Consider the following 13005-nt stretch of genomic DNA (forward strand, 5'->3'; position numbering starts at 1 on the left):
TTTTTTTTCTCTTCTTTTCCTTTCCTTCTTTCTTTTTTTTGTTTGTTTGTTTTTGAGACAGGGTTTCTCTGTGTAGCCCTGGCTGTCCTGGAAGTCACTTGGTAGACTAGGCTGGCCGTGAACTTAGAAGTCTTTTAATTGTTAAGTTTAGAAATTCCTGTTTAATTCTGATATCTTGATTGATGGTCAACTCATTTGTTTTCTAAAATCATTTTTATTTTACCCTTGAATTTAAGAAGTCATTTTGATATAGTTCAAGGCTCTTAAAATATCTTTCTGTTAGTATAGCAAAGATATGCAGGCTTTTGCCAGTTTTATTTCTTTTTTGAAGAAAATATTGTTTTACTTTAGCTACATTTGATTGTCTGTCTTTGGGAGTGTCTCATTTTACTACTAAATTTAAATATACTACTTGTATTACTCAAGGTTCTCTAAAGGGCCAGGAAAGCAGATGCACGCACACACGCACGGTCAGGGGGAGAGTGTGTATGTGTCTGTGTGTTTTAAAGGGGGATTTGTTAGAGTGTCTTACAGGCTATGGTACAGGTAGCCAGCTATATCTGCCTCCCAGTTGAAAGGCCAGTGTACTTGTTCAGTTCACATTCAGTGCTGGAAGTTTAAGTACTCTTTCCCTAGAGTAGGAGTTCTGAAGGATTCCTAGAAACCGGCTGGTCTTCAGTCTGCATTGGAGTCCCAAGGGTGTAGGTTCTAATGCCAGCAAAGGAATGCCTCAGTAAGAGGACAGATGAGCTTGCCAGCTAGAGTGAGAGCAAGCAAGCAAAAGCACAGGCTTCCATCTTCCATTTCCTGGGGTGCCATTAGAAGGTGTGGCCCGGATTTAGGGTTGGTCTTCCCACCTCAGTTGATTAAACCATAAATCTCTCACAAGTATGCCCAGATGCTCGAGTTTTAATTAATTCCAGATATAGTCAAGTTTACAGTCAAAATTAGCCACCACTATTTTTTAAAAGATGTTTTTTACATGTATGTGTTTGTGTGAGTATGTGCCACATGAATACAGGTGCCTCTGTAGGCTGGCATAGGGCGTTGGAATCTCTGCAGCTGCTCTCCATTTAGCTGGTGTGGATGCTGACCACAGGTCCTCTTGAAAAGGAAGTGCTCTTAACTGCTAAGCTGTCTCTCTAGCTCCCGCTTTTATAATACAACATTTTGATACCTGGTCTTTCTTCAGTCTGAATTTTGCCTTTGACTAAATCTAGAAGATTGTAAGTCCTGTGCTATTTAAGTAGCGTCTGATTTTTATCTGTTTTTAATGAAGTTTTAACTGGATGTGTATATTCATCTCTTTCTGGGTTACTTTTCCTCTTTCAAATTTCCCATGTCTTTGTTTCATCTCTAGTTTTTATGAGCTTATCATCTAGTTAAACAGTTTTCTCTTTATCTGTGTTAATCTTTTCAATTTGTACATTTTTTTGTTTTACTTTTAACACCTATCTACCTTCCTGTCAATCATATATCTATCTGTATTGGTATTTGTTGAGACAAGGTCTTGCTATGTAGCTCAACTTAACCTTGCATTTGTACATTTTTCCACTTCTCTTGAGTTGTTGAAATTACAGGCATGTACCACCATTCCTGGTTTATTTTTAAAAGTTCTATGTGGTTCCCTTTCCATCATATTTAGTGTAATGTTTGTGTTCATTTTTAAATCTTTAGCTGTTCTGTATTCTGTATTTGGACAACTCAGTGTCTGAAATTTATGGTGGAAGTTTCTAATATAACTTCTTTTCTTTTATTGTCTCTGTCATGATAGGTTGCTACATTCTTTTTTTTTTTAAAGAGTTATTTATTTATTATGTTTAAGTACACTGTTGCTGTCTTCATACATTCCAGAAGAGGGCATCAGATCTCATTACGGATGTTTGTGAGCCACCGTGTGGTTGCTGAGATTTGAACTCAGGACCTTCAGAAGAGCAGTCAGTGCTCTTAACTGCTGAGCCATCTCTCCAGCCACAGGTTGCTACATCCTTGTTTGATGATGATTGATTATGGACTATTTGATTCATCTTTGTGAGAATTTGAGTCTAAACTTGGGAGTACTTTTCTTTCTGAAAGCATTGTATCAGTTTTGGCTAGAGTCAGAGATGAACTGGAATCATTCTCAAGATACACTTGGGCTCCTGGCCCAGGGGTTTACCACCTGCGCCATTGTGGCTTTTGGCAGCATTGCCTCTAGCTCTAGAAGTCAGTTTAGTTTCTAGCTTCGGTTTGTTGCTTTTGGAGAAGGAGAGAGTGTAGCTTTAAGTGTTTTCCTCTATGAATGGACAAAGCATTTAAATTTTTTTTTTTTTTTTTAAATCTGTAATCTGCTAGACCCGAGGGCACACACATTTAATTTCAGAATTTGGGAGGCAGAGATAGGTGGATATCTGTGAATACAAGAGTATCCTTGTCTGGGCTACATAATGAGTTCCAAGCTAGCTAGAGCTGCAGTAGTGAGACTGTCTTAAAACCTGTGCTCTATTCCCCACTACCCTTTATTGCTCGAGTTCTTCAGTATCTAGTAAGTACTTTGTTTTAATATGTAATTGTGGTGTTTTAGTTTGTATTAGAAAAAAATTTTCATCAAATAGGATTTCTTATTAAAATTTTTATATTAAAACAAGTTTAAAATTAAGGTATAGGTTAATTTATTCTAAAGGAAAATTTTAAGTAACTACACATGTTGAGTTTGTTACAGTTTGCATCCCCTAGGCCCAGAGTGGTGTAACAGATAAATATAGATGATCAAATAGTGTGAAAACTGCTGTCAGTGGTTTGGGCATGATGCTCTAAGCTTACAAAACTGCAGACATCAACTCAGTGCACTGGGATGATTAGGAATTGCTTCCTGAACTGAGCAGAACCTGAACTTGCAGAATAAGGTTGCTAGGGAATGACTGACAGCCACTGTGGCTGAGCCTAGGCCATGTTGTATAGAGACAGAAGCAGCAGTGGTGTTATAACAGGCCGTATGTGCAGATTGCTGCCAAGGAGAGGCTGCTGAATGACTTCCACCAGTGAGACAGGCTGAGTTTCAGAGGATGCTGAGGTGAAGGCAAACCACCACCTAGGAGACTGCTTGTTACTGTGCAGGAGGAAAGATAAAGACAGGACTGAGGCATTGGATTAGACATGAAGTATCTGTGTGCTGTATTCACACGGCTTTGTTTGTTTTTGTTTTTTAAGGGAAGTAGTAGTGTAGGTAAATTGGATGGAAATGTTTAAGGAGAGGGGAAAGTCAGTGTTGATCTGCATTTTTGGTTTCTTAGCGTTTTTTAGTTTGGACAACCATTTGGCTTTTAGAGCAATAATTGACAAATAGTATGCAGAAAGAAGAAAGGACTTAGCTTCTTTTGACAGTTTTTGTTGAGGGGAAAAAAAGTTTGATTTTGAACTTCCTGAATATGAGGGCTGTGAGACATTTTGGTTAAGGTCTAGTAGCAATTGACTCGGAAGTTCTAGAACTTGAGAGATGTGGCCCAGCCTGCAGAGATTTGAGAATCTTCAGCATTTGGGAATTTGGAATCCAATGTTTTCTATGGTAGTACCATCTGAGTTAATTCAAATGGTACATACATAAATACCTGGAAGGTTTTAATAGTGACTTAATGTGTATGAAAAACTTGTATAACAAACCTGTGATATCATGGACATTATTATTTAGGCTAAGTAAACATGACAGGGAAATATTAAGTAAAAATTCATGCAATAGGTGGAAGCAGCAAAAATCATGGAGAATGCAAATGATGAGAAGTTCAGAAAGTGTTGCTGTGAGCCATGGGTGTATGGGTAAGGACACTCAGAGAGAGTGAGAGTGAGAAGAAAAGAGAGTTGACATTGGGTAGTGGGAAATGGACAAGAAGAGCCATGAAGGAGACTGAGAAAGAACAGCCAGACCAATAGAAGGAGAACCAGAAGATGGTCTTTGGAGTCCATGTGAAGAGTCCTCAGAAGGAGGAAGTGGTCCACAGTGTCAAGTAAGTTGTAAGCTGAAAAGTCCTCTTTGGATTTAGCAATTAAGGTAGACTATTTAGCTGGCATCATCTAAAAACAGTAGATTTTAAAAATTCATCTCCAGTGCTAATAATAGCTAGTATTTATTGTATTTCTTAACATGCCTGGTACCTTGAAAGTACTTCACATGTACTAGCTGATTAGTCAGGAAGGTAGTATTGTTAGTCCGTCTTGGTATGTAAAGAAATTGAAGCACAGAGAAGTAATTTGCCCTGGATTACACACGTAGGCAATGGGAGCATCAAGGTTCCAGCCCAGTCACTCTGAACCCAGAGTTCATGCTCCATTTTGCCACATTGCTTCTCTGGTTAAACAAAATGAAACGTTAGAAACGTGCACCAGCATTCTTATCACACAGTACAGGTTGTTGCTGTGTGTAGTGTCATGAGACCTGCTAGACTTGAATGACTAGCATCATGTTAGAGGGACTTGTCTGCCAATTGTATTGTAATTTATACCATGGTGCTGATTTTGTGGTTATGACAGATCTTGTCTTTTTCTGTATTTATAGTAAAAAATGTGAACTTAAAAGTATATATAATGTATACATATTATATATACACTTATTTCCGAGGATAACATTTTCCATATTATGTGCCTTATTTTGGCTGCTGTGGTGTCTTTAATTTTTTCAGCTATTATGTAAATTTCTTATACTCTGGAATTGTTGTTCATGAACAACAGGCAAACTTCTCAGATATTATTGCTGACCATTCTATTAATAGCCTTATTAAAAGTAGTGTTCTCTCAAAAGGTAGAAATGGAACTAAATTGTAGGAAGCCAAGAGAGGATGAAAATAGAGGACTCAGTAGGGAAAGGAAGAAAATTCTTGATTTGGTTGACGAGCAGGAGGTGATGGAAAAGAAGACAGCTGTAATGATTGTTGTTGTGGTCAGAGAGGAATACCTCAGAGTGAAAGATTTAAAAACAGTAGATATGGTGTTAGAAGTGGCCCTGGGAAGAGGAGCCTAGTGAGGTAGGCAGTGACATTTATTTTGGTTGAGAAGGGCATCATCAGCATAGGCCTTAATATGGCTGGGATGGTAGACTTGAAAGAGAGAAGACTGATTGCCAGTGTTCTTAAATGTGAAAACAGCCAAGAGCTGAGTAGGAGGCTATGATAAGGAAAAGTAGCTGGTGAGTTACTGTGTGTGAGAGAAGATCATGAGGCCAGATCTTGGGTTTGAATCTTTCCTTACTTTGTGACCTTGAGCAAATTACTTTATTTTACCGAAATGGTTTCAAAATATATTTGTACAGAAATATAGTTTTCTTCTTCTTCCACTGAAATAGACATTAAAAATATTTTTTGATAAAGTAAAGATGTTTTCTTACTTGCAGTCTAGCAGCACAGGGTATGTTTGTAGTAGTTGAGAGAGTAGCAAGGGATGATTAGGGTGGTAAGTCTGGATGTGTCCATGGAGAGCAGAACGTTAAGCAAATCACTCCAACTTTGCCCTTCTGCCCTACATAGAGATTTACTGAGAGATGAACAAAACTAGGGAAATATGAGCAGCTAGCAGAAAGTGATTGCTCAGTAGAGGCAGGATGGTTGAGAGTGTAGCAGTTTGTATGCTGTGAAATTGTATATTTTATGATATATCATATAGCAGGCAGAGAAGTACAGAGTAGGAGAATGTCTCTTCTACATTCAGCAAACGCTTTCTGAAGACGTATCTTCCTAGGTACACATAGAGTCAGATGCCCTTAGTTATTTGTATTCTATCTATGGGAGCTGCATATCCCTTGAGTTCAGAGTAGAGTTGGTGACTATGAACCTAAAGAAGAAACAGGTTAAGCTCTTTGGAAAGAGCCTGGGAAAAAGAACAGCTGATTAGGGATGAGGATATGCAGACTTCAGTGTTCTGATTGGAGTTACTTCCTTAGGATACAGGACCCAACATGATTCTCATATACCACAGGGAAAAAGGCTGCTGCTCCATTCCCTCAGGTGGTGTCCCTGCTGACTAGACTGTCACTGTCTCCTAGGACTGTGCAGCATGGATGACTTTGCTGAGGGAGGTCTCAGTTTGGCAGATGATATCTTACTGGAAGATTACCCTTATGAGGATGACTGTATCTGTACTCCTGACTTTACCACTGATGATTATGTTCGAGTAACCCAGCTTTACTATGAAGGCATGGTGAGTAGGTTTGCTAACTCTACTTTAGAGCAGTTTTTGTGGCATATGTATTGACCAGAGAAATACACATGTTTCTGAAGAGATGATTTCAGAAGGAAAGGGCTATGTCGTCAGAGTGGTGAGAAGTAGTTACTTTGACTGGAGATCAACCAGGCTCCTGAGGAAAAGGAACAAATTCAGAGCAATCCAATGAGAAGGCCCGAGATGAGTTTAGAAACCACAAATCATACATACTTTCACATTTTACCAGATAAAAATCAGAATAATTTTCTTCTTTTAGGGTATGCAATATAAAGATTATGCCCAAAGTGAGAAAAATTTAGGTGAGTATATTAATACTTTAATGCTAATTTGTTGCAAGACTATTAAGGGAGGTCTACCCATCCAGTCATACCAACCTAACAAATAAATCTTTTAAAATGTATTTTTAGCTTGATTTGGTTCTATAGGCCTGTAACTCTAGCACTTGGGAAGGAGGCTGAGGCAGAAGGATTAGAACCTCAAGGGCAGCTTTGATCAGCATGCTGTGACTCTTGTGTCAGACTAGAAACTAATCTTTTGTAAAGCTATAACCAGTTCCTAAGTTTTCTTAATATCTAATAGTTGAATATTTTATTCCTTCAATTTTTACTCTTATACTCTTGTTACTTTTCCTCTATTAATGGTATAGATCCATTTGAAAATGCTAATTTTAAACTTTTCAATTAAGAATATGACATCTGCAATATATGGTGCAGTAAGCCACTCTCCATCCTGCAAGATTACTGTGATGCCATTAAGCTGTACATCTTCTGGCCACTTCTCTTTCAACATCAACACAGTTCTATAATATCAAGATTGCACCCCTGTGTAGAAGCCATGTAAGTTACTATATAATAATAGTTGTTTAAGAACTGTGTTAGCATATTGTTTAGTACTGAGAATCACCAAGTACAGTGGGAGGCTCGTGCCTCTTTTTGGAATGTTATCTTTGCTTAACCAGATAGTAAAGACAAGACTTGGGATTTGAGTATAAATGAGTAGTTATAACCTTTTAATGAATTCCCTGAATAGTAATAGGTTGTAAACTTATAGCTATGTGCTACAGAAAGGAGGAAAAGATATCAGTGTCTGGTTTGCTTATTGAATACCTGATAGAGTAAAGAAAAAAGAACTTTCCACATAGTTTAAGTAGAACTATAAATATAAAGTTCATATAAATGTAACATTCAGTAAATAATAACATTTGGGATCCTAATCTTAAAAAACATTGTCTTTAAGCCGTTCTCGTGCTGCTGAGATAAGTTTGAAGAAATTACAACATCTTGAGTTGATGGAAGACATTGTGGATTTGGCAAAGAAAGTTGCAGTAAGTGGTAGAATGTGGGTCCCACTCATTTGAATGTAAATGAACAGGAGCTGGAGAGGGCACAGTGGGTAAGAGCGCTTGCTGTGTGAGCATGGGGCCTTGTAACCCAACACTGTGGTAAGGGGCGAAGACAGGAGGATCAGGCCACCAACCTAGCTCTAGATTCAGTGAGAGGCTGTCTCAAAGATGGAAGGTGTTAGAGAGCAGCCTGATGTCCTTCTCTGGCCTCAACATGTATGTATGGCTCACCACACATATGTTCTTATCAGTTCATGCACTATACTGTGTTCCCATCCATCCCACACATAAAAGAAAAAAGACAAGTAAACACGCAAAAGCATGCAAATAGATGGTGTTTACCTTGTAGTTCCAGCTTGTACTGTCAGCAGACAGTGCTTTTATTTGTGTTTTGTTTATGGACATGCTTGTTATTGAAGGGACAAGGCCAATATACTGGTTCCATGTGCCAGAGTTGGGGTGGGGGATGGGTGGTCAGGATTGCATCTTGCTAAGGAATAGAAGCTGGAATTGATCATAAATGAAAGTAAGCCGTGGTTTGTGAAAGCTCTTCCTGCAGGCTCTTAAAGTGATGGGTTATCTTTTGATGTACACCACCACCATCAACAAGTAATTTGTATTTGAGTAGAGTTTGTCATGAAAGACTTGATGGGGTGTTTTGTATTGTGTTGTCGATCTTTATATGATTTTTTATTTGTTTCAGTGTTTGGTACTGTTCTAGTTAAAACTTACATTTGGTAAAGGTGCTTTCTGCTGAAATCAACTGTAATAACTTACAAATGATGCATATACTTTTATTAAAAGCCTAGGTGTAATGAACTTCAAAAATCTGTACATTTAAAAGTTAGTATAACTTTTAACTAGATCTATATGGAAGACCATTTCTGAATTCTATTAGGATGCTAAAGGGACAAATGAACCCTGTCAGTGCTGTGGGGAATACACTGCTAAGCATATAGAGTAGTGTAGTTAGATATCACTTAGTGACATGGACACATTCTGAGGACTGAGTTTGAGCTGGTAGCTCTTTCCCCTGTTGTTAGAATCTCATAGATTGTATTTAATGCCAAGCCAAGATAATAGTGGCCAATCTCCTGCTGTAAACAAGAGACAGGATAAACATGGTTGTATGATATTGCAGCTTGGTACAGTGTGGCATGCTGTTCTACTGTTCTCTCCCTTCCCCCCCTTCTAAATACAGTGAGTAGTCTAAAATAATGGTAGAAAGTGTGCTGCAGTAAATACCCAACCATGGCTGTTTATCATTGCCAACTGCTGTGTCACTTATTTGATTATGTGCACTACACCTGCATAACTCGTACTGCATGGGCACAGACTTGTGAGTGATGTCTTGGGAAATCACAGCTGGAATGTAATGTAAGTGATAAGTTTTCAGATTTCTTACTGTCTCGGGACTTTTGTCCTGTCTGTGGCTCCTTTGTTAACTGAGATGTCCCTGTGTAGCTCACAACTTTTTCTAAAATAGGCATTTTTTTTTTCCATTAGAAAATTCAGGTACGAGGCTAGGAAGACACCAGGCCAGAGTGAGGATTGAAGTTTAGATCTTCAGCACTCATGTAAGTGCTGGGTAGAAATGGTGGCCAGCTTGTACTCTTAGCACTTCAGAAGGCAGAGACTGAACTATCAAAGGTAGGCTGGCTAGCTAGATTAGTGAAATAGTGAGCTCTGTGTTCAAGTAAGAAACCTTCTTTCCATATTAAAGATGAATAGTGATTAAGACATCTATGGTCAACTTGTAGCCTCCATACACATACAAGTGCACATAAACATGTGTATGCCCCCATACATACACGCCACCCTACCCAACCCTCCAAAAAGAAAATAATTCAAACAAAGTTGACAGAATAAGGAAAAATGTGTGGTTTTTGTTCTTTTTTTTTTTTATTTTGCAGAATGATTCATTCCTTATTGAAGGCTTATTGAAAATTGGTTATAAAATAGAAAATGTAAGTGTTAAACATGAGAACCCAGCACATGCACTGCAAATGATCAGTAGTCAGTCACTGCATGTTTCTCAGATATGACTCCATATACCCAATCTCTTACATGTAGTGTTTGGTAATACTAATTTCTATATATTGCATAAATCTTACTTTATAGACTTACCTCATTTTTAAAATCATATATCTAGTATAGTTTTAAGACTTGCAAGTTACTCATTCTGTCTGTAGATTATTTGCTTCACATATATTCCTCCAATGAAATTAAGTCCTTGGTATGATAATATATATATGTCATGCTCATGTGCAAAGATGTCTCAGCCCCGCCCCCCAACAAAAAAAAAATGGAAAGAAGTCGGGCGGTGGTGGTGCAAGCGCACGCCTTTAATCCCAGCACTTGGGGAGGCAGAGGCAGGCGGATTTCCGAGTTTGAGGCCAGCCTGGTCTATAGAGTGAGTTCCAGGATAGCCAGGGCTATATGGAGAAACCCTGTCTCGAAAATAAACAAAACAAAACAAAAAAATCAGTCTTTTTGTAATTTACTGGAGACAGAAATGTCTGTATTTCCTTTAAACCTAATATGAACATTGGCAATTCAGCTATTCAGATTCTTAAGAATAAGATAAAGTAAAAAGAATATTTTGTGAACTCCTGATGAGTACCATTGCACTGATTGCCCTTTTGCCCAGCCATACACTACTGATCATGTGGCTCTGTTCTGAACCTTGATCTGTGCCTTTACAACTGTTGGCAAGGATAGATCTCTAGTCGACTATGTGACCTGAGAGTCCTCATCTACCTTTGTATTACTGCATTCTCCTGCTACCTCAACAGCCCAGGGTTATAGACCTCAACTTCCATATCTGTAATCATTGTAGAAACACTCTTGATCTGTGAGATGTCTACGGTCACATGAAGATAGCTGTGAGTCCACAGTGACTGTTCTTAACTTCTATGTAGGAGCCCTGTTGTTCTGTGCATGATGAAGTGATAAAAATCAGTGTATGAGATGCATAGTAATGGTCTGACATGCTACAGAAGGCAAACACACAGTGCCACATACATTTAGATTTAAACTCAGATCCCCTTTTCATTCCTCTTTTGAAACAGAAAATCTTGGCAATGGAAGATGCTTTAAATTGGATAAAATACACAGGTGATATAACAATTCTACCTAAATTAGGATCAGTTGACAGTTGCTGGCCCATGCTAAGTATTTTCTTTACTGAATGTAAGTATAAGTGCTTTAAATGTTGAGTCTTGTTTAAAGACTATTATTTGGGAAGATGGGATGTGTTCATAGATGATATTCAGTTCATCTTAGGAATGGCTGCTTTTCTTCTGCTATAATGCTCGAATAAATGAGGTTTTAAACATTGCAGTCAGCTGGTTCTTTTCTTGCCTCGCTGCTGTTGTGGTGTTACAGTCTTACAGCTGCTACTTAGTGGATGTCCTCACTCTACTGATGCACGCTGCTCTCTGCCTGAGGTGGAGCTGCCTTCTCTGCTTTGCTTTAAAGCATTTGAAGATTAGCAGTGTTTTTATGCTACGCTTACAGTCTTAGAACAGGGAATACTGGCCCTGTAATAGGTGCAGAAACTTGTCACTGTGACTGAGACGGAAGAGTGAGGATTTTGTCAGTGGGTTTACATGCTTATAAGTAAACAGAGACTGTAGGGTTGCTGGCCACTGCGGTGTGTTGCATCCAGAGAGTGTAGATTTTGTTTTCATTGCTGTTCTGAAGACCTGTAATTACAGTGGAGGAACAGAGAAACAGCTCAGCATACATGAGCATTCCAACATGGGCTCATTTCTGATTCTCTCTCTTGTTCTGCAGGGTAGCTATAGTTGTTTTCAGGGGTAAAGTCAGGATTTTAGGGTTTAGGGCAATGGTTCTCAACCTGTGGGTCATGATCATTTATCAGTTGCCTAAGACCATCTGCATATCAGATATTTATATTGGTTCATAATGACAGCAGAATTACAGTTACGAAGTAGCAACAAAAATAACTCTAACTGGGGTCACCACACAACGTGAAGAACTGTATTAAGGGGTTGCAGCATGAGGAGGTTGAGAACCACTGGGTTAGTTAATTTTCCTCAGTCTTATAAGTACTAGAACTCACTCATGTTCTCTGAAGTCAGAACACAGGCTTTTTTCCAAAACTTAACTCTGTGTCTTAATCCTCTTGTCTGGTGACCATCCGATTTTGCTCAAATCTTAAATGTTAAATGTTTCTTTAATCTTGAAAATTAATGATTTGTTACATAGAAGATTAACTATAATTTTGTTGCAGTAAATTTTTAAATCAAACTTTTAAAATCATTTTTATATCATAGCTAAAGTGCAGAAAATGTTTGGTAACCTTTGGATACAAAATTTATGTTTGTTTTTATTAGTTTACTAACTTTTCTGATAGAATAATATTTCAAATAACTTCTCACTATTATGAAGCCAAGTATTAAAACCTTTTAAATACTTTATTACAGTAAGTACATTTTAGAAAATATTTTTTCAGAGTTTTGTTTTACATTTTTATTGAACCTTCTATCTGGCACATTGAATACTTGATACTGTTTGTTGAATTGGCTTTGGTGATTAGGAGCGCTAATCACAGTGCATATGGAAGAAGGAATAATATCACTCCAGTGATACTGTAATAATAAATTTAATTGCTAGAAATAAAAACAGATTTTATTCACAAAAGCAATGAAGTGGTTTTCTGTTACTTTTTACCATATTGATTGAGATCTCAAGGATAAACCCAGGATCTTAAATGTGTTAGGTAATTGCTGTTATCACAGAACTGTATTCCCAGCCCCAAGTTTTTACTCTTTAACTATTTAATGTATCCATAACATTACAAAAACACATGAACTATTTGAAAACACTTAATAGTAAAATGAACATAATAATAGACTTACCTATTTAAACCAAGAGTTAGAATATTATCAGTACAGTTTTAAAACTAATACTTTCTTTCACCTTCTTCTAATACAAATTTCAGATAAGTACCATATTACTAAAGTTGTAACTGAAAATTGCAACTTGCTAGAAGAATTTAGAAGGCACAGTTGCATGCAGTGTGTGAAGGTAAGGATACTTACCTATAAATGTATTTTAAGATTGTCTGTTAAACTTTTAGTAGGCTTCAGTAATAAAATAATGGAACAACTGTAAAGTAACATACTAACATGCTTAAGGGGAAATGATGAGGAATTCTGATTTAGGGTTTTTTTTTAAAGAAGAAATGCTATCTTAATCAAAATTTCTAATGATTTAAAAATTAGAATTTTTTTCAACCAGGCTTATACTATATTGAGCAAATATGATATTCTTTGGTAACAGCCTTACTGGTATGCAGACCATGTGCCACAGTTAACTCAGGAAGGACTAACTCCTAGTTCAGTTTTAAAGAGAATATTTAAGCCGGGCGGTGGTGGCTCACGCCTTTAATCCCAGCATTTGGGAGGCAGAGACAGGTGAATTTCTGAGTTCGAGGCCAGCCTGGTCTA

At 37.7% G+C, this 13005-nt stretch overlaps 1 protein-coding gene across 1 annotated transcript in view; it reads left to right on the forward strand.

Moving 5' to 3' along the window:
• The window catches only part of Ttc3 (tetratricopeptide repeat domain 3), a 108703-nt gene that overhangs the window by 7641 nt on the left and 88057 nt on the right, over positions 1-13005 (forward strand). The window contains exons 3-9 of the mRNA XM_031360615.1: positions 6008-6162; positions 6443-6485; positions 6872-7022; positions 7423-7510; positions 9442-9495; positions 10600-10720; positions 12498-12583. Coding sequence (XP_031216475.1) covers positions 6008-6162; positions 6443-6485; positions 6872-7022; positions 7423-7510; positions 9442-9495; positions 10600-10720; positions 12498-12583 — 698 coding nt within the window. The remainder of the gene's footprint in view (positions 1-6007; positions 6163-6442; positions 6486-6871; positions 7023-7422; positions 7511-9441; positions 9496-10599; positions 10721-12497; positions 12584-13005) is intronic.

This window comes from Mastomys coucha, unplaced genomic scaffold (genome assembly GCF_008632895.1).
Source record: "Mastomys coucha isolate ucsf_1 unplaced genomic scaffold, UCSF_Mcou_1 pScaffold12, whole genome shotgun sequence".
In the NCBI taxonomy this organism is placed as follows: Eukaryota; Metazoa; Chordata; class Mammalia; order Rodentia; family Muridae; genus Mastomys; species Mastomys coucha.